Genomic DNA, 27,385 nt, shown 5'->3' with positions numbered 1-27,385 from the left:
TAAAAGTCCAGGGAGGTTGGCTACAGTCCCATGGACCTTGAACTTCTTAATAATATTTACAACTGTAGTCACAGGAACAAGAAGCTGCTTAGAGATGCTCCTATAGCCTTTACCTTCAACATGCTTGTCTATCATGTTCTTTCTGCTCTCATCAGACAACTCTCTCCTTTGCTTTCTCAGGTTCATGTTCAGTGTGGTGCACACCATGATACCAAACAGCAGAGTGATGACTTTTCTCCATTTAAATAGGCTGAATGACTGATTATAAGATTGAAGATGTGAGATACCAATTAAAGAAAACAGTTTTAAATATCACTAGAATCCAATTATTTATAATCTTTTCTAAGGGCTTCCAACAAATCCGTCCACGCCATTTTCGAATATAACTGATCTCTTTGACAATAATTGATCCCTTTTCACAGTTTCTTTGCTTTACTCTATGACATACCAAAGGCATACAGGGAAACATGAGAAAATTGCTTTTAATTTCATCACTTTTGGAGAGGAAGCGGTGGAAGTGGAATGAAGCATTGTTTCAATGAGCTGTAAGGGTACCAACACATTTGTCCACGTCTGTATACTAGTTATGAATCTAGCTACACTAGTTATGAAACAGTTTCATATAAGTTGGATAGGCATCATTGCAAATGAACCCTCTTTTTCAGTTCTGAGCCTTCACTCAATATCCTGAAAATCTTAGTGCCCTCTCTGTCTTCTTTTATCACCCACTCTTGTCTTTATTTCCCTCTCCTCTCTTAGGTTTTCACAGAAAACATCACCCTACTCACAGAGGAAAGAAACTATACGACTGTAAACAGGGTGGGAAGCGCTTTACGACAAGGGCTGAAGTAAAAGTACATCAGCGCATTCACACAGGAGAGAAACCGTACCCCTGTGAAACAGTGCAAAAATATCCAGTAAATCATCCAAGCTCAGCATTCACACACAGGAGAGAAACCTCACCACTGTGAGCAGTTTGGGAAAAGGTTCAGTCTCAGCCAATCTCAAGATGCATCAGCGCATGCACACAGGAGAGAAACCTTGACGCTGTGAACATTGTGGGAAGAGCTTCCCCACAAGGGGTGAATCATATGTCTTCTTTTTATCAGTTTCAAGGCTGTTTAGTCTAAAACCCAAACAAACCGTTAATGCTGCATTCCATGGCTCTCAGAAATGTGTCATTTCCAGTTAAATGTGTTCCATTGCCTCTTTCAGGAAAAACGTGGATGCTGCAGTAAACGTGTTTTGTTTGGCAGCTTGCAAAGGAGATACAACTATAGAGTTGTATCAATTTTTTTTTCCAAATGAAAACCCATGCAAAGAGACCTTTGTTCACCTATTTATCTGCTGTTCACTTATTATAGGATTCCCTAAATTATACACAGGGTTGTTTCTGGTAAAATACAAACATAAAAAAAAAATAGACTTTTTGGAAACCAGCAGTTTAGAGGCAGTTAAAGCATGACTTTTACTTCTTCATGATTGCTCCTCCATGAAACTGAGAAATATCCATATAATGTATTTACATTTTTTGTGTTTTATCTTTTATTAATTCATTGTTAAAGCCATTCGATATAAAATACACATTTTTCCTCCTGAACAGTTGAAAGTTCTATAGTTTGGTGACATTGTCCTGTGTGAGAGAATGTCTACATCTAAATTGATGGTGAAATATTTTGTAAAACACATTTACAGATCCACGTGCGCCATCACTAATTACTTATTAAACAGTTGGAACAAGTTTCCTCATCACCCATTTTCAAGCGTGAATTGAAAAGGTCCATAATTACTTTGTTAATTGAGTCTCTTAAAAGCTGTTTTACCGACTTGAAGTAACACAGTCTGGGGTGTTGAAGTGTTTTTCTATTTCTGGTTGAGCCAGGAGAAGGAGAAGACGTGTCGAGGTCCATCCCTGTCGTCCTGCCCCGAGTCCCACGGAGTCTGAAGCACAGAGGAACATTTAATATATGCAAGTCAATCATATACATAACAATAACAATATGCGATGCCGTTCTACCCTCACTGTAGGGGTTAGTAATTCATTACTTATCCAACAATTATGTGAATTAGCCATGACTGTTGGTAAGATCTGTTCCTTTCCTAATCAAAGACTTAAAGCAGCTCTTAACAAGCGTTTGGGCAGAGACATGATCCTCACCTGATCAGGGCTTCCTGCTGAGAGGGATGTGGCCTGAAGCTGTGCCGATTGGTTTGTCCCAGAAGTTTGGGGGGCGGGGGACGGTAGCGATGCGGTGCTGGGGGCTGTGGTGGCCTTTGGGGGCTGAGCTGTGGGAGCCAGCTGCTGAGTCTGCTGGACCTGTTGGGTTTGCTGAGTCTGCTGGACCTGATGGGTTTGCTGAGCCTGCTGGACCGGTGGGACCGTCTGGGTCTTCTGGCCCTGCTGGGGCTGTGGTTGTGCCTGTTTGGAGATGGCTGGACCGGTGCCCCCTGTTCTCCTCAAGGGAAGCTCACCTTCTTCCTCCTCCTCTTCATCAACTGAGAAAACATTTGGCTTTACAATGAATTTGCACGGTATTAAAACCTTCTTATGTTCAAGACCACAAGAAATAAAATGGAATGAAGGCACCGGGAGGCTGATGCTCCACCTGGACTCCTCCACTGAGCTCTCCACCTCATGAAAAACCCTAACTGAGGGACTCTGCTTGTGGTTCTGGTTCTTATTGAAGGCTTTTCTGACTGATGAACTCCATGGAAGTCACTCGGGTTAAAATACTCCACTAAATGACCACACGGTGAATGTATTTAAGGAGTAATGCGAAGATCTAATTAGCCATGGAGCGAGGCTTGGCCTGGCCCTAACTTGGTGCTAGTGGTCTATCCTGCACTCAGCCAGCACTGGACCGAGTACTGCAGTCAATCAAACTCTACAGGATATGGAAATACAAACATACTACACCAAAGCAGTCTCTGAGAAAATATTTACACAATAAATATGTGGAATTAAGATGCTGACCTAAGGAGTTCTGGGGAGGGTCCGACTCTACTGCCACGGGCCTCATGTCTGGTCAAATGCTCATGAAAGTTGTGATCAGAGCGGAGATTATAACGGTCAGATAACGATTGAAAACAGTATATGCACTCATTCCAGTGTGAAGCTATGACTCCGAGGTTCTACCGTGGATGGAAACCAACTGGAGGACTGCAAACAAATGGCAACATTGCCTCTGAACTCTACACGTCCGGTGGAACCGATGGACTCAAACATAATCAGTCAAATTAACTGAGGGTTCTTTGGGACTTGAGTCTCACTAACCCACTTGGCAATTTGGCGCTTTGTGTCCAGATGCTCTCAGCTCCTCTCATGTCTGTTTGTTTTAAACGGATGGCACTGGAATTCAACCTACAGAGACAAATGTCTTACGTTTGTTGAAGTCGATGGTTAGCAGAGCTCTCCTCTCCCTCTCAAAGTTTGCAGTGAAGTGATCCATGTTCTGGTAGCCGCGCTCTACTTTGTCCAAGTGGGAAGTGGTGGTGCCCTCAACAACCCTGGCCAACACAACCGGCAACGGTTACTGGACACTTGGGGAAAAGTGCATTTAGTATCATCTGTACTGTACTCTGACATTCTCATTGACTGTATTGACGTCATCCTTTATGGCTTTCAAGTTCTGTTCTAAAGTGAAGGTCACATAAAGCCACAAACTCTGAAAATACCAGGATGTGTTCTGAGGGAAAAGGTCTCAGTCGGTTATGCCATCATTGTTCTCTGTGCTGTGTGTGTGACACGTACTGTCCGACAGAATCTGATTGAACGATATAACCATTTATGAAGAGATACTCACTTTTGTAGAAGTGGTTTTGCCGTCTGTGGAAGGGAGGGGAGATTTAATTTGCGTTGTTGTTTGCAACGTGACAAAGTGTTGGATATGAATGATTCTTCTGAGGTTCTGAAAGCGTTTAGACAGAATGTGAACGGATTACCTGGAGAAAGGTGGCCATCTCCGACTCCTCCATGGTGCTGATTCCACTCTCCACCACCTTGGCCATGTTCTCCAGATGTTCGTTGTATTTCCTCCGCAGACTGCGGATATAGTCCAGCTTCTCCTCCTGCTCGGCATTGATCTTCAAGGTCATCTCACCCTTCCTCTCCTCCAACATGGCATACAGGTGGTCAAAGGTCTCGCATACCTTGGACTTCTGTCTGCGGCCGTTCTCCTGCACAGGGAGGATGGGGAGGAATGCCATGGTTACTGGAGTAGTGATTTGATTACAGGGTATTGGTTTGGTTCCTGCATTACTGAGTACTTGATACTGGTTGTAGAATAGAAGTTCCTAATCATTCCTCATTTCTTGGTACTAATACCTTTGGCCCTTTTTCTCCTCTCTTCTCACATCACTGTGTGTTAGTCAAGATGTCTCCAATGGGTTAGGCTTTGACGCTTCATTGGTACCTGGGTATTTTCTATTGGGTTACTGGGATACTCGGTAGTGGACCTACATCGATGGCTCTGCAGGTCTCCTCCAGGTGACTGATGAGTGCCTGGATCCTCTCTGTGTTTCCAACCAGCATAGTGATGCAGTCGGTCAGCTCGGCCTGCACACACCCCGCCCCCCACCCCACACATACACACAAACACACACTTATAGAATCTATACACACATATCTACATATACTATACATCACATTCTTTAAAACACACAGTGCTTTGGTTCCATATGAGGTTCCAAGGTGTTTGCCTCGGATGTGATGGTTCTGATCCGCCACCATCATTAAGCAGAGGAAATGGGAATAAACTACAAGCAGCACTGAGCTCAGACCTTCTGCTGCTGGAAGATGCTCTGGAGAGGAGCCACTTCGCAGGCCTGGTGGCCGCCAAACACCTTGCACATGGAGCACGTGGGAACGCTGCAGGTCACGCAGTAGATGTTGATCTTCTCCTCGGGGTGCTCATCACATGTGGGCTGCACCGAGCTGGGCTCTGGAGTCTCTTTGGTGCTGAACGTCAGGGCAGAAGGTGAGCGCTTTGGAGCATATTGTCATACTCTCCATATCCTTTTAAATCACTCTAACACCCCCTATACTATTTTTGTTGTATTGTAAATTATCAGGATCTGCACGAGTATTCATCTGCAGAAAAATCACCCTGTCTTACCAGGGAACTGAAAGTATTTAAACCTAGAATACACTATGTGCATTGAAGAACACATATTTTGTTTTAAACTTTGATTGGACTGCAAATGTTAAAGTGGCACTTTCACTAGAGTCTTTTGTGTCAGGGTATTTGTACTTTTTACTCAAGTAAGAGGTCTAAGTACTTCCTCCGCAACGCAGTTATTGTTAATGGCGGGAGCTAACACAGTGTTCTGTCTTCACACCTCCAACCCACAATAAAAATAGATCCGTCTGCTCTGCTGCCTGTCACCATCTTACATTTAAAAATAGCTGCAAGGCGGCAAGGCCATGTGGCAAGGCACGTTTATTTATAAAGTTCATTTCATACATAGAGGCAATTCAAAGTGCTTTACATATAATAGATAAAAAAAGGAAAGAGAACAGAAAAATAAAGAAATTTTTTTTAAGTATTAAAGACATATCAAATATACAACAGTGCATTTAAGAGTCAGAGTGCAAGTATTAGCAGCAATTAAAGGCATAGGTGAACATAAAAGTCTTCGCCTGTTTTTAAAAGTAGCCAGAGTTGAGGCAGATTGAAGATCTTCCTGAAATGTATTCCAGCTGTGTGTGGCATACAAGCTAAATGCGGCTTCACCATGCTTTGTTTTAATCCTAGGAACAGTCAGCAGTTCGGCCCGTGATGACCTAAGAAATCTAGTGGGTTCATAGGATGGAAGCAGATCAGAGCTGTATTTTGGCCTTAACACATACAGGGATTTAGAGACAAGTAACGGTATTTTGAAGTCAATTCTTGGACACACTGGTGGACAATGCAGAGACCTGAGAACTGGTGTAATATGTTCAGCTTTTTTAGTTTGTGTTAGAACTCTAGCAGCAGCATTCTGAAGGAGCGGTAGATGCCTCAGTGCTTTTTGGGGAAGGCATAAGACTATTACCATTGTCTAATATACTGGAAATAAAAGCGTGAATTTGTTTTTCTAGGTCCTCCAGGCCCATGTTGAGACAGTCCAAAGGTGTCAAGTAAGTTATAAGGTTCTTTGGCATTGATATTGTTTGAGTTATCAATTTGAATGTTAAAATCTCCTCACACAGCTAGACAGTCATATTCCATGCAGATTATGGACAGTAGTTAAGCAGATTCATCAAATAAACTACTACAGTACTTCAGCGGTCTGTGATCAGGAGTAAAGCACGAGGAGAACATTTCAGTACGGCAGCAAGATGTTCAAACGATGGGAAGTCTCCGGATGATACCTGCCCACAGTGAACAGTGAACAGCTGCTCCTCCCCCTTCCTTATCAACTCTGGGTGTATCAATGATTTTGAATTGGGGCCCTGATTCAGTAAGAACAGTTGCTCTGTTATTGAAATCAAGCCAAGTTCTAGTAAGGAACACAAGATCTAGTTTCTGAATAATAATCAGATCACTGATTTGGAAAGACTTATTTGATAATGATCCTACATGAAGCAGTGCAGCTTTAATGGTCTTAGTGACAGGGTGTAGGGATACAGTGGGCTGTTGGGGAACAACTATAAGGCTTGATGTGCTTACAGAGTGTGTTGAGTAGTGGTTGTTCTGTCTGGTAGGAATGGAAGTAACAGGAATGGCAGAGCTCACACATCAGTGGCCGGGCTGCCGTGACAGTGTTCTTGGCAGTGTGATCGTTCCACGAGGAGGAGCCGGTGTAACGGTGGGTGCAGGTCTTTGTTGAGGACGTAGGGCAGGAAGAGCGTGCCAGTGAGCATGTGTGATGTGAGTAGTCAGTCACGTGTCAATCAGGTGTGAAGGACAGGCAGCGAGCAACCAGATGAAACGTCACAGCCATCATCTGGATCTCTAGCTTTATCTGCTTAAATAGTCACAGCACATGTTGAGTTAGTGTGCTGTAAAAGGTGACCCTCACCTGGACCGCCAGGTGAGGGTCATCTGGTGAGTGGAGCGTTACCTGGTAGATCCCTGTTTGTACATGTCGATGATGTTTTCCACCAGCAGGTTGCGCTGCAGCCCGTAGACACCGTGGCGGTCCAGAAGTACTTCATGGCGGCAGGACGGGCAGCGGAACCTGCCGCCCGAGGCCACGGTGGAGCCACTCCTGGTGGACAGGTACGGGTTGGAGGCCTGGCAGAGTCATGGAAGAAAATAACAAATTACAATGACTCTTTATGAATATATGCATCATAGATTAGAAATACACAATCAGAATTAATCTACAATTAGAGGTCAATTTCTGAATAGTGACCGTTGTCTGTAAATAGGGACATTGTCATGGGCAACCACTCCTGGTTTCATGTCCTCGTGTTACTCCGCCTACATGCTAACGCTAGTGATGTTGTGGTAAAATTCATACGTCATGGCTGTATGGAAATGTTATGGTGATGTGAAAGATGAATTACTGAACAGTTATGTTGAACCGGATTGATCATTTGGGGTGTTAAAGGCAGCTTGCGAGTGTGGACATTTGCGCTCAAGGACACACAGGAGACCCCAGCGACTTAGGAACCTTTTCCGATGAATGAATGAGCCGTTTTCAATTGCTTCAAGTTCTTAAAGCTTTGTGTCTCGGTTCACAGTCGAACTGTGCCCACGGTACTGTCAGGACACAACGCTCCGTGTCTTCTGGCTCAAACCCCACCTGGAAGATGTCATTGGCACACTTCCTGCAGAGGTTGTGCTGGCAGGGCAGGATGACCACCGGCTTGGTGAACATCTCCAGGCAGATGGGACAGATCAGCTGCTTCTCCAGGCTCTCCATGCTGCTGCTCCTCTCCACACGCTGGAAGGCTTCTAATCCAAACACAGTTTTTCCGATCTTGCTGCTCCTCTGGTGAGTGTCACTCAGGGTCCCACGCCATGTAGAAAAAAACATATATATTACAAATATATAGAACTAGTATATATAACTATAATAAAACTAGATGGTCATGTTTCCGCAGCAGCCCAACAAACCAACACAAGGCGACACGTCTCACTCTGAAGCTGCAATCTGCTGTTCTGTTTTTAGTACGAGCCTCGTCAGCTGTTCCCCTGCTGACATGACCATATAAGTGTGTGTGTGTGTGTGTGTGTGAGAGAGGTGCACTCAGTACATCCCAAGTTAAAACAATATTAATAATAAATAGTAATAATGGAAATTCTACCCACTAATAACATTATATAGTTCTGACTGCTAAATTGTATAAAATAAAGCAATATTGACAATGTGCATTTAATAAGGGAATTCTTCCAACAAATAAGAAAAAATAATATATTTGTATACCTGGTATATTAATACAGCAGTGCTTGTATGAAATCTGATTTTAGAATAAATGCATGAGCATTATCAGAGATTACAGTCAAATATTCTCAATAAATAAGAACTAAGCAACACATTGAATAGCAAGTCAAAACCGTTTATTATCACAATCACAGAATTGTACACATATTGTGTGTGTGTGTATATATATATATATATATATATATATATATATATATATATATAGAGAGAGAGAGAGAGAGAGAGAGAGAGAGAGAGAGAGAGAGAGAGAGAGAGAGAGAGAGAGAGAGAGAGAGAGAATCCAGCTGGGGTATGGTCATGTAAATTATTCTTGCATATTCGGAGAAGATTGAATTCATATTTTCTCATCATTTACTTACATAAACTTGGACGTCACTAAAAGATGATACGTTTATTTCATGATGAAGTATAACAGCCTGTCGGGGGAGTTCTTATGATAAACCCAGTGCATGATGGCAGAATCTTCATTGAAGCATCACACTATCTCCCTCCTTCACACTGAAGCAGTTTTTCCTAATAAAGCCTGGGTTAACCTGGATCCACCTGGATCCACCTGGATCCACCTGAATAAACCTGAATCCACCTGGATCTACCTGGATACACCTGGATAAACCTGGATAAACCTGGATCCACCTGGATCCACCTGGATAAACCTGGATCCACCTGGATAAACCTGGATCCAGGTGGATCACTTTTCAGTGTAGAACTAGATCTTGACGCTGGGCTGTTTGTTTGGACACTTGCTGCGTTATAAGTCAGGTATATATCTGACCAATTTAAAGGTTGTACGGGTAAGACAGGCAGCTGGAAAGTAGACGTGTGTAGCAGGAGAACAGGTCTCCTGACGCTGATGGTACAGTAGACGGTGATGTTTCACCAAGAAGCCTTGAGGGACGGTCGCTGATGGCTGCCGGAGGGTGGAGGTCCGCTGGGCTCAAGTGTAGCTGCCTCCATATCTACACTGACCGTCGCCGATGAGCTGGGTCTTCTCACTGGCGCCGCTCGGCTGTTGGACAACCAGAACCTCCCCCTCTGTAGCGGAGAGAAATCAAGCATCCAGTTCAACAGGAGACAAATGCCCGCCCTGCGTCGTGTCTTTACCACGTCTCAAAGGGGAACAATGGCCATTTATCAGTAGTTGAGACGTGGATCTGGATGCAGATGCTTCATCTCCATTCACTGCTCCCACTGACTGACGTGAAACGCTCTCGGCTCAATTGTCGCCATGGAAAAAATGCCTGCATTGCCAAAACTCAAGGTTACAAGACTGTACATTAAAACTCCATATGATGGCTCTCTATGATTGCTGAATAACATTCTGCAAAGTTCATCTAATCTCAGAGATCGAAGGTTGGTGGTTGTAGGCCGGTGAATTCCTTTTCAGGGAACCATGAGGCTGTAGTACACGATCGTCCTGCAGATCCACTGATGCACGACAAGAAGGCTTGTCTGATAAAATACCGAATTCATCCGGGCATTCCTTCCCATTTAGCCCGATGCTCCGCCCCTCACCGTTGTCATTGTGTAGCTCCGCCTCCAGATCCTCAGGGGAGACGTAGACGTCCGGCTCCTCCCCCTCGCCAGGGGGCGTCGGCTTCAGCTTGCCACAGCAGCAGTTACAGCAACAACACAGACAGCAGCAGCAGTAGAATCCTGTGAGGACTCCACACACTGTGAAGAGACCCTGGACAGGCAGACAGAAGGACAGACAGGGTGAAAGACAGGGAGGCAGCAAGAAACACAGACAGGCAGGGAAAGAGGGAGATAGAAAGACAGACAGGCAGACAGACAGACAGACAGTTTTAGTTTTAATCTCTGGGTCAGGTGACTAGTAATGGGTGTCTCCCAGTGTCCAACAAACCAAAACCCTGCCCAGTACAACCAGTCAGCTGGTGGTGGACGCACCTTGGCCCACCAGGTGGAGAGCATGAAGTAGGTGTTGACGTTGTCCTCTCCAAACTGCTGGGCCACGTAGAGCCCCAAGGAGCCGTAGCTGTCGTAGATGTTCCTCTTTGTGAGGTCGGCCAGCACGGCGTGGGCCCCATTCAGCTCCTTGAACTTCTCGGCGGCCTCGGGGTCATCTGGGTTCTTGTCCGGGTGGAACCGCAGGGCCAGCTTCCTGGAAGTCAGGAAGAACGTGACAAGTTAAACAGGAGAACGGCGCCCCCCTCAGGCCAAGACACAATAAAACGACATGCACATCAAAACACCAACGTCAGAATAATTAGAAACATGAGCATTCATAGTGAAATAGGACACCAATTCTGTGTTTAAAATCTGAAATCCAAATACTCGAGTTTTAGGTCATTCCTAATTATATTATATGATATGATATCATATTACTGTATACTAGTGCTGTGCCTGTTCGGGCTGCATTTTCAGGATGGGAGAAATCGATACCAAAAGTATCGATACTGACACTAAGTCTCATTTTGAAGATAGATTCTCGCATCGACAAGATGGATACGAAAAAAGGAATCCATTTCTCTCAGTATATTTCCTCACGTGCGCTTGTTTGGTGCCCGTCACTGTGCGGTGAACGGTAGATCCTTTCCGCACGCGCGACCCCGGAAGAAAAGCGATCGGTGAGAGCGATCCGTTCCGCCTCCCCGTTCGTCCGTCATTTCTCCAAACAAAACCAATAACAGTTTGTTTTGGCCCATTCTGGCCCTGGTATTAGTTGGTATCGGATCAAAACCAAATTTTGTGGCATCGCCCAGCAGAACGGGCTGCACTGTGGATGTAAGTGACTGCGTCGCAGAGCTCTGAAGCCCCGCTGCTGCACAGAGCTGCACGGCTTCCTGTTCGCTTGTTCAAGTTCAAGATTCAAGATTCATGAGCTTATTAGTCACATACATGTACATAGAGTCATAAATACATATATGCAGTGAAATTTCATGACACCTGGTGATTCTGCACAATAAGCTCTATAAGCTCTAAAAATACTAAAATGTTTATTGAAAGTTTGTTAATATTACACGTGTCGCGTGTCCAAATTGAACACTGAACGTCTTTAGGTCCCCAGAAATACACCTGCCAAGTGTGAAGGAGATGGGATGAACGGTTGTCGAGATAATGGAAGGACATACGTACTGACAGACATCCAGAGATTCCTTACTTTATGGTTTATTATATGATATTATTAGGGGTCCAGCCCCAGCCCCTATTGTACCCTTATTGTTATTGTAAGAGGACAAATGTCATCATATTATTTACTATAAATGGTATTTACAGTAAGATGCTTTATGACGTCATCATATTATTTAGTATAAATGATATTTACAGTCATAAGCTTTATGACGTCATATTATTCGCTATCAATTATATTTACAGTAAGACGCTTTATGATGTCATCATATTATTAACTATAAATGATATTTACAGTAAGACGCTTTATGACATCATCATATTATTAACTATAAATGATATTTACAGTAAGACTCTTTATGATGTCATCATATTATTAACTATAAATGATATTTACAGTAAGACACTTTATGACGTCATCATATTATTAACTATAAATGATATTTACAGTAAGACGCTTTATGACGTCATCATATTATTAACTATAAATGATATTTACAGTGAGACGCTTTATGACGTGATCATATTATTTACTATAAATGATATTTACAGTAAGACGTTTTATGACGTGATCATATTATTTACTATAAATGATATTTACAGTAAGACGCTTTATGACGTCATCATATTATTAACTATAAATGATATTTACATTAAGACGCTTTATGACGTGATCATATTATTTACTATAAATGATATTTACAGTAAGACGTTTTATGACGTGATCATATTATTTACTATAAATGATATTTACAGTAAGACGTTTTATGAGGTCATCATATTATTAACTATAAATGATATTTACAGTAAGACACTTTATGAGGTCATCATATTATTTACTATAAATGATATTTACATTAAGACGCTTTATGACTTCATCATATTATTTACTATAAATGATATTTACATTAAGACGCTTTATGACTTCATCATATTATTTACTATAAATGATATTTACAGTGAGACGTTTTATGACATCATCATATTATTTACTATAAATGATATTTACAGTAAGATGCTTTATGACATATTATTTACTACTGTATAATGATATTTACACTAAGACATTTTATGAGGTCATCATATTATTTAATATAAATGTACAGATTGTGATTGAGAATGTACAGTTGGACCGTGTCCAGTGTGCAGTGTGGACTCGGTCACTCTGTAGTGTTATTACCAAACTATGGATTTATGTGTATATTTATATAACTTCTTACCTGTGGATGTCAGGAGATCTGTTGGATTGATATTTTAAATCCCTGCTCCACATTACTTTGCCGGATAAATGAAAAATGACACTGCGACTCAGTGATGAGTTCAAAATCCAAGGTGGCGTCGGAAAAAAATATAAGACGTGCAAAGGTAATTATCTACAGAAAGAAGAAATGAAGAAACGAGTCGCGAGACCTGGGGGGCCCATGCTGCGTTCAAGTCAACTTGTAAAATCATGCAGCATTTCAGAGAACCCTGGAAACTGTAAAGCGCACCCATCACGACTAAACTGGACCCAGTGTATTGCTGCCTGCAGCTATATTATTATATCACTTTGGTCTTTCAGGCTCTCTCATCTCTAGCCCCAAAACAACGTGTTCCAATTTCAGTTACATCTGCAGGAATTGATTTAGTAATTTCCGATGGAGGGTATTAGGGTTTGGGTTTCTGTGTTCCTGGCAGGGTTGGAAGGTGTCCTACCTGTAGGACTTCTTGATGTCGTCGTGGGAACAGCCCTTCTGCAGACCCAGGACCCGGTACAGGGACTCCCCCGACGTGGACAGGGTGCGTTGCCTGGACTCGGACATCCTGACACCATTACCTGCTCAGAGGAGGAGATGATAAACTGAGGGAAGAACTAGACTGTCCTCTTTCAGAGTTCAGATATCATTATTATTATAAGGATTATTACTTGGATTTTACTATTATTTTTCTCCTTGGGATTTTTCGGGCTAAAAGTGTGAAAACCTTGCCGACATGGTTGATGTCTCGTTAGAACCGGGATGTCTCAGATATCTTGTGGTTCAAGTTTTATCCATGTAGATCTACATTTGGAGCAGGAATTAGTGATAAACCGTTGAAAATAGAAGAAGTAGAAATTGCAGAGGGATACGCCAACGTTCTACAACCTACAGCCACAACCGACGGCGCGAGATGAGTTTGTGGAGCGGGGCGCTTCGTGACATGATCATCCAATTCTTTATGTGCAGATTGTGGCTCTGGGGGGGCTTTCGCATCGTGCAAGGTGTGCGGTGTAGGCTCCATCGGTCTGCAGTGGCTGCTTCGGTCAGTGTCTGCACTGGGTACAGACGACCTGACTCACCCAGCTTTTCCTTTGGTATTTTCTCTCAGTTGCCCCTTTTGTAAATAAACGCATTCTGTTCGCATATAACCTGGTGTTCTAATATAGTTATAACTATAATTAGTCACAGAGAGACCTCACTCCGTCATCATTGGCCTATACGGCACACAAGGGGATATAAGACACAAATGTCTGAAATACAAGCAATGTATTAAGTGTCGAAGCAGAGAGGAGAACACAGCATCACAGTTTGCATGACTGATGTTGAGATGTCATATCAGCCTCTGATGCCCCTTTCCCACTGCTCAAAAAACCCTGTAAGACCGGCTAACATCTGCCTTTTGTCATTAGTGGGAAAGGTTTCACCCGGGTTTCAGTCCCGGGACAAATGACCCTGCAATAGTCACAGGTTTTTATCGTCTCTGATGGAAACGTGACACCCGTGGCGATGGGAAAGGCGTCAACCGCTTATTTTTAGCGGTTTTACCCGCAATAAAAAAAACTGCGAATACCCTCTAATTTTGGTGTAAATACACTCAGAGTACAGCTCCATTTCCATTTACAGGAACTCGGAAAATGATAATTCATAGAACAGGACCAACCTGGACCCTATGTAGTGCTGCCTGCAGCTATATTTATTATTATTATTATTATTATTATTATCATCATTATTATTATTATCATTATTATTTTTATTAATTGGGGTCCACCCGAAGGACCCTATTGTTATTGTTCGGATTATTATTTTCCTAGGCACTTTTCAGGCTAGTGTCTGGAACAGGACTCAAGTGTCTGGAGCAGCTACGTTGAGGTGTCATTAGAACCGGGACGTCGCAGACATCTTGTGGTTTAAGTTTCATCCAAATCGATCCAAAACAGTAAAAAAAATGACAACGTTTGACAAGAGGTAGCTAAACATTAATGCATCACCGATACGCCAACGTTCTAAAACTTGTGGTCGGGTAAGACACTTTATGACATCATCATCCAATTTGCTATTTTGTGGGTTGTGTGTTTGAAGGTCCCTCGCACCCTGTAAGCTACGTGGTGTGACTCCATCGCTCTGTAGTAGCTACAAACTGCACGTGTGTGTTTGTGTATCGCCTTATCGTGATGTTGGCAGAGCGATTGGATTGATATTTTACTCTCTATCACCTTTTGTAAATATAAACTCATTGTGTTCCATCGAACCCGGTGGCGTGTTCTTACGTTGCAGCATTGAATCCAGTCCAAACAATAACTGTAGGAGTGGAAAACAGTCCAAAATATATTCCTTATTTGTGACCTCACACATGGAGTTGACTCGCAGCTCCAGAGACACGGGTCCCAATCGTGTCCATTTTATTTTAGTCCCAAAAGTTTGAAAAGTGGTTGAATCAGTTTGAATGGAAGTGTGTTGTTGCTGATGCTGTATTCATTCAGAAAATGTAACTGTTTTTACACATAACGCTGATGTAGAGAGGAACGACAGCACAAACTGATGCTGCGTCCCATGGGAACTGGGAAAATTGTAATTGGTGTTGATAGATACAGACAGACAGACAGACAGACGGATGGATAGATAGATAGACGGATAGATAGGCAGATAGACAGACAGACAGATAGACAGACAGATGGACAGACAGACAGACAGACAGACAGACAGACAGACGGATAGATGGATAGATGATAGAGAGATAGATGGATGGATAGACGAAAAACGAACAATAACCAAACCTGTGTATCTATTCACATTCTGACAAAAGTAGGAAATTGTGCAAGTTATGTATAAAATGTTACATATAATGGTTATAATTATTTGTAGATAGATAGCACACTTTGGAACAAGGAGGTGATAAAAACACATCATAACATTTCATAATTTGGCAATATACTGTGCTATAAACCTATAGAAAAAATAAACAACCCTGTGTATTCACATTCTGACAAAAGTAGGAAATTGGGAAGTTTTATGTAAAATGAGTACATATCATGGTGATAAGGATAGATAGATGTATAGATATCCATACAACAGTACAAAAGGCCTGTTTTAACCACCCCCTGTCTGGATCAGGTCACGCAGATGAAGCCAGAGGAAAAGTCCTCGAGTTTTATGCAGCAGCAAGACTGTACGACTCTTCCTCTGTTTAAGATGGTGATAATAATAATAATAATAATAATAATAATAATAATACTGCTACTAATTCAAAGCCGGATAGAGTGGATGTGTCTTTACCTTGGAGCTTCAGTCAGACTGCAGGTCAAAGCATCAATCATTCAGCAGCAGCTTCAGTGTCTCCAGCTTCACCTCCACTTGATCAAGTTTCTTCCGAGACGCTCTGATAGGTGCGTTGTGAGGTTACCATGGCAACCTGGGGAGCCGTGGTGGGCGGGGCTGCACACCTGTCAATCAAAACTCCCAGACTACTGATTGGTAGACAATGAAAAAGTCCATTAGTCCACTCCTTGGTATATCATCTAATGACCACATATTCTGTAGTCAGAACAGAAAATAACATAACAAATTTAACGTATTGTAGTTATTATTGTATTTCGAGAATAAAAATGAAATTTTGAAATTAAAGTCATAGAATATTTTGAAGATAAAGTAAAAAAAAAAATAGACATTACAGCATTCTATATCAAAAATAGGTCATTGATAACTTCAGAATAAAGAGTTGACAAAAATAAAAAATAACAAAAATAACATTTCGATATCAAAGATGAAGTACGACTGCAAGATTAAATTCAAAATTATGGGGAACAGTTTTGAAAAGGTGCTTGCCTTCTTGCTGCAGGAATCATACTGATAGTTTTACAAAAGAGCAAAGTTTGAGCAGTTTTCCACATATTCACTTCAAAGTACTCATGTCAGGTTTTTATTATCTTATCCTAATTTGTGCCAAGGACCCAGGACCTCACACTTTTGGACACCTCAATTTGTCACTGTCATAAACTGTACAATCATTTTGTGTAAAACTGTGTCTTATATGATGTTGTAGTGACCCAAGGTGCCCAGGCCTTTTGGTATGTTGATGAAGGATTATGGATCTGGAGATGTTGTATGTCTCCATTGTGTTTCGTTGTGTGTTTTCAATCGTTCGGGACGTTTTGTTGAATTGTGTTGTTGGTGTTGGGTTGTGTTGTGTTGTTAGGTTGTGTTGTTGGCGTTGGGTTGTGTTGTTGGTGTTGGATTGTGTTGTGTTGTTGGTGTTAGGTTGTGTTGTTGGCATTGGGTTGTGTTGTTGGGTTGTGTTGTGTTGTGTTGTTGGTGTTAGGTTGTGTTGTTGGTGTTGGGTTGTGTTGTTGGGTTGTGTTGTTGGCGTTGGGTTGTGTTGTTGGTGTTGGATTATGTTGTTGGTGTTAGGTTGTGTTGTTGGGTTGTGTTGTTGGTGTTGGGTTGTTGGTGTTGGGTTGTGTTGTTGGGTTGTGTTGTGTTGTTGGTGTTTGGTTGTGTTGTTGGTGTTGGGTTGTGTTGTTGGCGTTGGGTTGTGTTGTTGGTGTTGGATTATGTTGTTGGTGTTGGATTATGTTGTTGGGTTGTGTTGTTGGTGTTGGGTTGTTGGTGTTGGGTTGTGTTGTTGGGTTGTGTTGTGTTGTTGGTGTTTGGTTGTGTTGTTGGTGTTGGGTTGTGTTGTTGGCGTTGGGTTGTGTTGTTGGTGTTGGATTATGTTGTTGGTGTTAGGTTGTGTTGTTGGGTTGTGTTGTTGGTGTTGGGTTGTTGGTGTTGGGTTGTGTTGTTGGGTTGTGTTGTGTTGTTGGTGTTTGGTTGTGTTGTTGGTGTTGGGTTGTGTTGTTGGCGTTGGGTTGTGTTGTTGGTGTTGGATTATGTTGTTGGTGTTGGATTATGTTGTTGGGTTGTGTTGTTGGTGTTGGGTTGTTGGTGTTGTGTTGTGTTGTTGGTGTTGGGTTGTGTTTTTGGTGTTGGGTTGTGTTGTTGGTGTTGTGTTTTGTTGGGTTGTGTTGTCGGGTTGTGTTCTTGGTGTTTTGTTGCTGGGTTGTTTTGTTGTGTTGTTGGTGTTGGGTTGTGTTGTTGGGTTGTGTTGTTGGTGTTGTGTTGCTGGGTTGTTTTGTTGTGTTGTGTTGTTGGTGTTGTGTTGCTGGGTTGTTTTGTTGTGTTGTTGGTGTTGGGTTGTGTTGTTGGTGTTGGGTTGTCTTGTTGGTGTTGGTTGTGTTGTGTTGATTGTTGACTAGGACTGTACCGTGATGTTGACTGACGTAGCTGGTTGTGACCTCAGGGTTTCTATGTGTTATTGTTGTCTGTGAAAATAAATGGAAGCTGCTCCTGTTGGTTGTGCAGCGTATGGGAGGCAGACGCTGTCTTGACTGAGCAGTGTTTTCAGGGCACTCCGGCACAGACACACAGAAGAACATGTTGTAGACACCCCTTTAATGTCGGGGGGGGGGGCTAGGTGGAACAAGCCAGGAGCAGAGCCATTGCACATATATCACCTAAATTATTCTATGTAACTATACTAAACCTTATAATTTCAAGAATACAATAAATCATGTAAAACAACATTTTTACACGTTTTGTCCTTTTGATGGTTAAAGAATAACTATCCTAGTTGTATAAGAAAAGCAACACTACTAATTAAATCGTTTGGTTAATAAATAAGATTCAAGAGGTTATTTAGCACATACATATACATAGTCATACATACTGTATATTCAGTGAAATGTCATGACACCTGGTGATTACGCACAATAAGCTTTAAAAATACTAAAATGTGCATCATCGACACGAGGTGCTCGCGCAGGCAGCTGCAAGGGGCGGCGCCACAATCGCTATTCTGGGTTCAATAAATAATTACACAACTCTATACAGACACGTTTCAATTTAATTTGTAGTCAAATTATAGAGTTGTATTTGTCACATACATATACATACTTTCATACATATATTCAATGAAATGTCTTTACAACGCACCCGGAGATTATGCACAGTAGTTACTAAACTGAATTTTATAACTAACCTAATTTCTACCTAGCAACTAACTGATTCCTAAAAGGTAAAGCAGTTAGTGAACAGAATTATATAAACAATATAAAATAAAAATAACTCAAGACTCAAAAAGGTAATACAAAGTGGGGGTACAAAAGAGACGTAAAGGGAATAGAGTTATGTATATGGAATAGACTAGTTGTATATTCACATATGTGCAGTAAATTGCATGTGAATAAAGTGAGTATGGAGATATACAGTACAGTACACAACAGTACTACACAGCAATACAGTCACACCGAACAGAGCAGCAATACAGTACAGTATGCAGTAACCCAGTACAGTGATACAGTAAGCCTTCAAGAGAAAGAGTATTTCTCAAGTATAATAAGAAACACTAACATCCAGGTAGGAGTTGTATATCTACAACAAATAAACAATATTGACATTGTTAAGGAAGTTCTTCCGCAATGATCGGTGAGGTTAATCTGCCCGCTACAAGAAGACAAAACTGAGAATATCCAAGATTATTTATTCTGCAGAATAAAGAGAAAGATTCAGTACTGCTCCAAAGCAGCGCTGGGATCAATCTGATATCACAGAGAAAGACAGGAGGCTTTATACAGTAGAAACAGGGTGTGGTTTGGGTCAGAGGTCTCAGACGAGTCTGCCTCCCCCCTAACTGTCTTCCTGGGTGCCCCCCCTTCCTAGAATGTAAATAACAGGTACTTGCAACCTTGACCTGGCCGAATGGGGGTTGCATGACAATGCACTTCCAGGTGTCCCCCATCTCTACAGAAGGTAAACAGGCCACGTGTGATCTGATTCTTTCATATTAGAATTGACATTGTAGGAGCAAAACATTTCTCTTTACATGAACTCTGGGGGGTTCCTGGGAAGACAGACAAATGTTTTCAAACCCCCTTTTGGAGGTAGAGGCCTTTGTCCTCATTCAAAATAGTTGATCGTAATCATTTTTCCCTCACAACATACATAAATAAAATGCCCTGTAAGTCCCAATTAGAAGTATTGAGTATTCTTTAATGGACAGGTTTGTTTTTTTAAAGGGAGGCCAATAATTCTGTCCACAGCTTTAATGGATGTGCCATGAAAATGATTTACACAACTACAGCAAAAGAGGGAAAAGATGAGCACACACTGTCTTTTCCATCACTTTCCCCAAAAAGCGGTGGAAGCAAAGTGTTTTTCACTGCTGTCTTTTGTTGCTCTGAGGGGGAACCTCATCGCTGGTGTCACCTATGTTATCCAAAGAACGATTATTCTGCTGTTTCCACACCTGTTTATTGTTTTTGTGACAACTACCTTAAGTTTGGACCCTCACCCGGGCGATGCAACCATACGTCCCAGGTGCTGCAGGGCTCCTTCCCACCGGCCGCGGCGGCAGCGAGCTCCCCCCTCCCCGGGCGGCGACGCGGCGAAGAAGGAGCCGCGCGGCCGCGACGTTCGGAGCGCGGGGTTCACCGGTTCAACCGCTACTTCTTTTGTTGTTCTTTTCCTCTTTGCAACGTACACACCGACATAACGGGGTCACGGCGGAGGAGTCCGGGAGTCCGTCGCGGTTCCTCGTGGTTTGAGGAGCGCCGGACATTTTGTCGACGTTGCTCCGTGAAAACAAGGAGCGGGGAGGACCGGACCTGGCAACCTCCGTGGTGTCGTTAGCCGCTCGTTAGCCAGCGGCTTTTTTAAGACGCGTGGACGCGTCGACCTTGACGAGCGGCTTATTTCCTGGCGAGTTTTATACCGTAGCGCAGACAAGGCCCCGGAGCCTGTGTCGCCCACTGAGCTTGTTTCAGAATTGAACCAAAAACCTTAAACTAAGACGGGGGAGAACCGGAAGTGCAAAAACGCTAACTCACTTCCGGGTTTCAGGACGCGGCGTTGAGCGGATGTGAGCCGCGCAAGGCATTGTGGGATTCCCGCGGCGCGGAAGCAGCGCTGGCAGTGGCGGCAGCCGCCGCCGCCGTCGCGTCCGTCCCTCCGTCCAGGCTGTAGGAGCACTGCGGCGGGATGGTGCACGCCTGCTGTGTCGCCGGCTGCCACAACCTCTCCCACGACCGGCGTGGGAAGCGCATCGCCAACGGCGTGCGGTTCTTCAGCTTCCCGGCGTGGAAGCAGAAGAACGGGGCCCAGGTCGCCGAGCTGACGAAGAGGCGTCGCATGGCCTGGGTGGCGGCGGTGAGGCGGGCGGACGTCACCTTCGACAGCATCTCCCGACACAAGTTCGTGTGTTCGCGGCACTTCCACGCGGGTGAGCCGGCACCGAAGCACGTCGAACGGCCGCGGGGGCGACCTTGCCGTGTTGTTGTGTGTTTGAGTGTTTGAGTGTTTGAGTGCTTGAGTGCTTGAGTGCTTGAGTGCTTGGGCGGTTGCTACACAGCTAGCTTACCTGTACAAACAGTGCAGATCGTACACTGAGCTGGTACTACACCTAACACGACACAAAACAGAAGAAATGAGGGGGAAACTATAAATACATGAAGTAAACAAAAAAGACTCAGATTTAATCAGAAATCCTTGTGTATTGTTGTAAATACCCAAGGCTTATATATATATATATATTTTTTTTTTTTTTTCAATGTTTTTTTAAAATGTTTTAACTCATTCCTGGTGACTCAGAACAGTGTCTGGTGTTAGTAAACCTACATATGTGGCAAATTGGTAAGCCATAACAATCAAGCTACTTTACATCATTCATGTTCTTTTGTCCTGCCTTATAACTCCAAATTCAATATCATTGTATTCTAATTTGGGAAATTGAAAGGCCTTTTTCAGATATCCAACTTTGAGACAACTCCCCAAAATATTTAGTGGAATTCCAAGCAAAGAAACGCCCTTGCACAGCTACATAACTAATGAGAAAACCTGTGTTTTCCAGGCAAACCAGCCTACGAAATGCTGCATTGTCACCCTGACTGGGTGCCGTCACTACACCTCGGGCACATGGAAGTCAAAGCCACGGACACCGAGCGCTTTAACCGAAGGTCAAGGAGACAACAAGCTCTCAGAGCCAACAACACGGCGCCGGCAACACCACCCCGTCTAGCTGGCCATAGATCAGAGATGGGTGAAGCTGCACCGTCAGGTGTAGCTGGGCGCAGGTCACGGGTGAATGTAGCTGGACGGAGGTCACGTGTGGACAAAGCTGCACCACCAGGTGTAGCTGCGCACAGGTCACGAGTGGATGTAGCTGGACAGAGGTCACAGGTGGATGAAGCTGCACCGCCAGTTGTAGCTGCGCACAGGTCACGAGTGGATGAAGCTGCACCGCCAGATGTGGCTGTGCAGAGGTCACGAGTGGATGAAGCTGGACAACCAGATGTGGCTGCACAGAGGGCACAGGTGGATGAAGCTGCACCGACAGCTGTGGCTGTGCAGAGGACACAGGTGGATGTAGCCGGACCTTGTTCACAGGTGGATGAAGCCGCACTGCCAGATGTGGCTGTGCAGAGGGCACAGGTGGATGAAGCTGCACTGCAAGATGTCGTTGTGCAGAGGGCACAGGTGGATGTAGATGGACAGTGTTTACATGTGGGTGAAGCTGCACCACCAGATGTGCCTGCGCAGGAGGCACAGGTGGATGAAGCTGCACCGCAAGATGTCGTTGTGCAGAGGGCACAGGTGGATGTAGATGGACAGTGTTTGCAGGTGGATGATGGCGTACCACCAGATGTGGCTGCACGGAGGGCACATGGGGACACCACCGGAGAACAGCAGGAATGCAGTTTTTGTAGCCGCAGACAAGCTGAAATGAAGCAGTTGTTGGAGGAGAACAGGATACTGAAGGAAGAGCTCTCCCAAAAGAAGACTCATCGGCTTTCCTTGAACGATGACGGCGTCAAGGTCAAGTACTGCACTGGGCTTCCATGCGATGCTGTTGTGATGGCTGTGCCGACGCAGCTTCTTCCCTGTCCACCACAGACAGGCCCAAAGCTCCTCTTCTCCTCTTAACAAATTCTTAAAACAAAGTTTGATTTTTCAGTGTTAAATTATTCAATGTTCTCTTTCAAACTTGAAGAGAGAGAGACTCCACCATGTGATGTGTTGTATGAATGCATTTGTAAATGTGTTAAATTAACGATGGAAATGTCTTGTCTAGGTTGGGAATGGCTGCTTTGAAGTAATTGAGAAGATTGCTCTGTCCAAGGTAGGCGCCTCAGGATTCTGATTTGGACTTCTACCACCCAGTTTCACATTTTATTTGATCTTATTGTGGGATTCATTTTCTATTGTGTTAGATTCACATTTATGATATTGTATTCATCCAATATTTAGCTTAGCAATTGCGCTCGGCACCTGAGAATTTCACGATACGTTATACTGTGTTTGATTGTGTATGTGACAATAAAACCTGATTTGAATATTTTAGAGGGTTTAGAGTTCACCACCACAGGAAACTTGGTATTTTAGTATAAATATTTTGCTTGCTTATCAATGCATTAAATAGTGTGTGGATCTTCCAAAAAGCAGAGCAGAATATAGGGGAGTTTGGGAAGTGAGGCATTAGTAGATATTTTATAACCTGGTTGTGCAGACCAGAGTCAACTGTTTGCACCGTGAAGCAGAGCAGATGAATCGTTTTGTGAAAAGCACAACAAAGGATGTTTAAGTACGTGCTTAAGGTGGACCAATCCTATTCATCTCTCCGCCAGCCGGCCCATCGCTCCACCCGCCTCTCCATCGCTCCGCCAGCCCCACTAACCACCCTCTCCATTGCTCCCCTGGCCCGGTCGCCGCTCCACCAGCCTCTCCATCGCTCCACCGGCCTGGTTGTCGCTCCGCCGGGCTCTCCATCGCTCCACCAGCCGGTCAATCTCTCCACCAGCCGTGCTATTGCTCCCGCAGAAATGGTAAAGTGCTCATATGACATTTCTTCAGGGGTTTATCATATTAACAGAAATTGTATCAGGGTCGACCTGTCTCTTCAAACATCTTTGACTATTTAAGTAGCACCGGCATTATGGTTTGGATGCTACAGACATAACTGACAGTTACATACGTTTGTAAATAGCTGGCTTGCTAGCTCATCAAAGTCCCCCATGCTTTCACACGTCAGATCCTCTACAGAAAAAACATGTGAAGTAATTAGTTACCTGCAGTTGTACTTTATTTTTACTGTGAACTTCCACATTTCTGCTGCGGATCTCATCACCTGTCATTGATGCTCTGCCTAGCGAGCCGTGTGTGTAATGACTGAATTAACCACGGAACCACCTCGCTAGTCGACGCTAGCCATGTTATCAAAAGGAGTCTCTGGGAGTGTCGCAGCTCTCTATCAACCAGTATGACCGCAACTAACCATCTGTAGTGTAGGGGCTGGCGTCCTCACGGTCCGGGGAACCGCCTCATAATGTAGGCTGTGTGTGGGTGTGTTGCCGCTCAAAGGCACTTTAAAATATCAATCTAGAATGGCACAAAATAATTAAGAGAAAAACTCAACTGTTTTTCCAGATGCACCCATCCATAATTAAGACTGGAAGCCAGTTAGTGACCACGACCCACCAGAGTTCAAAGATGGGTTGTCCTCTGTGTCCCAAATTTATCACCACACGTGGGAAGACAATATGGAGACACCTGGATGTCCACATCAAAAATGCAGTACGTTTCCAAGGTGAGTTGATGAGGAACACCTGCTAAAATGAAATCATTTGACGTCAAACTTGAATGTTGAGTGACATGTTGGTGTGTTTCCTTATAAAATTTTGGAATTCGTTAAGCAGTGGTATATTGAGTGGCACTACCCTATCCCATTGAATTTACCATTGATTTAAATGTCAGTCAGTGATTTGGCGTCAGGAGATCACCTTGGCAAGAAGAAAAGTTACTTTCAAGGGACCAGCCTTTTTAAATGTATTTTATTTATTTTTATGTAATTTTGCAGAGTGAAATGTTCATCACTGAAAATTCATAATTGTGTATTGTTTATTGGTTCTAAAAAGTACTCTTGTGTTTATTTTGTTTTTATCTGTGAAGTCGTTTTTAAAGTTAGATTACCTTTCCCTCGCAGACACAATAATTTGCAGATGCAACCTGTCATGCCGAGACACGGGTCACTACCACTGCCCGTATTGTGCAAAAACCATCATGCGGAAGGAGGATATGGCATTACATGTGACCGGATGCCAAAGAACAAGCGATGCGGTGCCACGCCCATGTGAACCGAGCTCCTTGGTGCGCCCCCCGCCGGTGCCACCTTCAGCCGGGCTCAGCCCGCCCGCCCCGTCGTCGCTCCTCGCTCCCTGTGCTTCCCAGGAGATTCCAGCACATCCACCTACGTTACCAAAACCTCACTCGGAGCCCCGCCCTCCCCCGTCGGCCCTGGAGGATTCTGTAGCCTCGGTCGTGACTTTAGACCATCCCTACACACTTCCTCCCTCGGCGTCGGTGGTGAACGTCGACCACTCGTACACGGCTTCACTCCAGTTCCCTGGCGTTCCACCGCGGCCGTGTCAGCCGCCGTCAGCTTCGCCCTCGGCTTCGCATGCAGCGAGCGCTGCCGCGCAGTCTGGAACTGCGGATTTGCCGTCTTCACGTGTGACAAACTCTGAGTCGGCAAAGTGCCCTCACTGCTCCGTTGTCCTGTACGAAAAGAACTTGTTGTCACACATACAAAGAAAACACGCCACACCCCAAGGCATCACAGCTGCATCCCACCTTAAAAGCGTTTGTGTCGACAGAACCCGTGGACTGTTTGCCATCCAGAAAGGTAGCCAGGGTTTCTCTGTGCCGATACACGTGCAACATAAGAGATGGGGCAAACAACATGTGACCCAGTGTGAGATGGAGGACTGTCGCCAGCACCAGCTGCTCGCCCAGCGCAGCGGCCTGAGCCACGCCCTGTGCGAGCACATCCGCTCCCTGTGCTACTGCAGCACGACGGCCACCGAGGAAGCGCTCCGGCATGATGTCCTGGAGGAGATGCCGCGCTTCAAGTTTTTTGGAGAATCCAAGGTGGCAGCGTGCAAAAAGAGGCAGAAGGCGGCAGAGGAAGCGTGTGCGCCGCTGTCGGTGTTGGTGGAAGTCGGAGCTTCTCCAAAGCAGGTTTGTCTTTCCGTGCACGAGCCCAAAGCGTACCGCTTCTGTTGTTTCGGCAGAGTCATGGTGACTTACAACAGGAAAAAACACACGTGGCACTGCCCCTGCGCAAAGACGCGAACGTCATGTCTGCACAAGAACATTGCTAAATGGCACCTTTTCCAAACCCGGAAGGAACTGTTCCTGTGACTGCACCGTGTCACTGAGAAACTACTCCGTCAGTTATCCTCCGACAGAGATGGAGAAAAGAAATCCCAGACGCCACATGCACCCTCTGGTCGGGCCGTCCCAAATTGAGGACATTTTGCGCATCGCAGACAAAGCCAGGATAGTTGGCGTGCATGGTGTCATCCAAAGTTAGTGAAATAAATCGTTGGATTTTCCACATACAGCTGATTTGACGTCTTGATTTATATCCGTCCGTCTACTACACACATCCCAGAATATGTTGTGGCGGCTACGTGAATGGACAGGGGGTCTTTCTGACACTGCAGCTTAGCTTTCACCCACGGGGGTGAACGTGTCCATGGGTGCAGGTCAACAAGGGCTGATCACACGGTCACGTAGTGTTCCTGCTCCCAAAGGGAAGAAAAGCTACACGTCCTCACTTTGTTTGTCACGCTGTTGAGGAGAAAGTTTGAAGATCCTCGTCTCCCACTGCACGTCCTCATGTCGGTGTTCCCACATCCACAGGGTCTTCAGTGCCTATTGACATTGTTTAATGCATTTTGATTCAAACATTAAAAAATTGGTGACTTTTTAAAGACCTTACTTAACTGTGGCCCGTTTTTTTTTTTTTTTTAAATATACTAATTGTAAATTTCTCAATTTAAATGTATGAATCCTTTTAGAGAGTCAATAGATGTTTAAAGATAAAATAAATGTTTCACACCACAGAGGGTGTGTTTAAACACATTTCAATTTATTAAAAATATGTTTTTAATATGTATTTTTTAATCAGTTTGTTTTCACAAAAAGACTGACAAACGGTCACTGTTTTAATATATTAAACACAATGACTGTTTTAGTATAATGTCTCTCTATTCTTGAATTGGCATTTTATTGCATGGAAGTATTAGAAAAAGTATCAGAAAAACAAAACGTAATATTTGGTACAGAAACCCTTGTTTGCAATTACAGAGATCAGATGTTTCCTGTCGTTCTTAACCAGGTTTGCACACACTGCAGCAGGGATTTGGGCCCACTCCTCCACACAGGTCCTTCAGGTTTGGGGGCTGTCGCTGGGCAACACAGACTTTCAGCTCCCTCCAAAGATTTTCTATTGGGTTCAGGTCCTGGAGACTGGCTCGGCCACTCCAGGACCTTGAGATGCTCCTTACGGAGCCACTCCTTCGTTGCCCTGGCTGTGTGTTTCGGGTCGTGGTCATGCTGGAAGACCCGGCCACGCCCCGTCTTCAATGCTCTTATTGAGGGAAGGAGGTTGTCGGCCAAGATCTCGACGCATGGCCCCATCCATCCTCCCCTCGATACGGTGCAGTCGTCCTGTCCCCTTTGCAGAAAAGCATCCCCAAAGAATGATGTTTCCACCTCCGTGCTTCACGGTTGGGATGGTGTTCTTGGGGTTGTACTCATCTTCTTCCTCCAAACATGGCCAGTGGAGTTTAAACCAAAAAGCTCTTTTTCGGTCTCAT

The 27,385-nt window shown here is 44.1% G+C and overlaps 3 protein-coding genes across 4 annotated transcripts; 1 reads left to right on the top strand and 2 right to left on the bottom strand.

Annotated features, from left to right (window-relative positions):
- Window positions 1-466: 466 nt before the first annotated feature.
- On the bottom strand, window positions 467-8,053 carry LOC307237863 (E3 ubiquitin-protein ligase TRIM63-like). The gene is made up of 9 exons (XM_080010647.1): window positions 7,732-8,053; window positions 7,045-7,217; window positions 4,780-4,957; window positions 4,460-4,555; window positions 3,943-4,176; window positions 3,804-3,826; window positions 3,383-3,507; window positions 2,159-2,496; window positions 467-1,941 (listed from the first exon to the last, which is right to left on the bottom strand). The coding sequence occupies exons 1-9, from the start codon at window positions 7,963-7,965 to the stop codon at window positions 1,864-1,866; spliced, it is 1,479 nt and encodes a 492-aa protein (XP_079866773.1). The 5' UTR covers window positions 7,966-8,053; the 3' UTR covers window positions 467-1,863.
- Window positions 8,054-8,646: 593 nt separating this feature from the next.
- On the bottom strand, window positions 8,647-13,262 carry LOC307238255 (dnaJ homolog subfamily C member 5-like; the record flags this gene model as incomplete). Its single annotated transcript, XM_080011184.1, has 4 exons — window positions 8,647-9,405; window positions 9,886-10,057; window positions 10,279-10,492; window positions 13,156-13,262. The coding sequence occupies 4 exons, from the start codon at window positions 13,260-13,262 to the stop codon at window positions 9,308-9,310; spliced, it is 591 nt and encodes a 196-aa protein (XP_079867310.1). The 3' UTR covers window positions 8,647-9,307.
- Window positions 13,263-20,165: 6,903 nt separating this feature from the next.
- On the top strand, window positions 20,166-26,513 carry LOC307237981 (uncharacterized protein). Of its 2 annotated transcripts, none has more exons than XM_080010800.1 (6): window positions 20,166-20,949; window positions 21,577-22,541; window positions 22,798-22,845; window positions 23,444-23,548; window positions 24,150-24,309; window positions 24,706-26,513. In XM_080010800.1, the coding sequence occupies exons 1-6, from the start codon at window positions 20,709-20,711 to the stop codon at window positions 25,920-25,922; spliced, it is 2,736 nt and encodes a 911-aa protein (XP_079866926.1). In that variant the 5' UTR covers window positions 20,166-20,708; the 3' UTR covers window positions 25,923-26,513. The 2 variants fall into 2 exon arrangements, with proteins under 2 accessions (XP_079866926.1, XP_079866925.1); XM_080010799.1 differs by having other exon boundaries at window positions 23,351-23,548.
- The last annotated feature ends 872 nt before the right edge of the window (window positions 26,514-27,385 follow it).

This window comes from Zeus faber (genome assembly GCF_960531495.2).
Source record: "Zeus faber genome assembly, chromosome: 12".
Lineage (NCBI taxonomy): Eukaryota > Metazoa > Chordata > Actinopteri > Zeiformes > Zeidae > Zeus > Zeus faber.
Note: the sequence above shows the minus strand (reverse complement) of the source record. Positions and strands in the feature narration are given on the sequence as shown.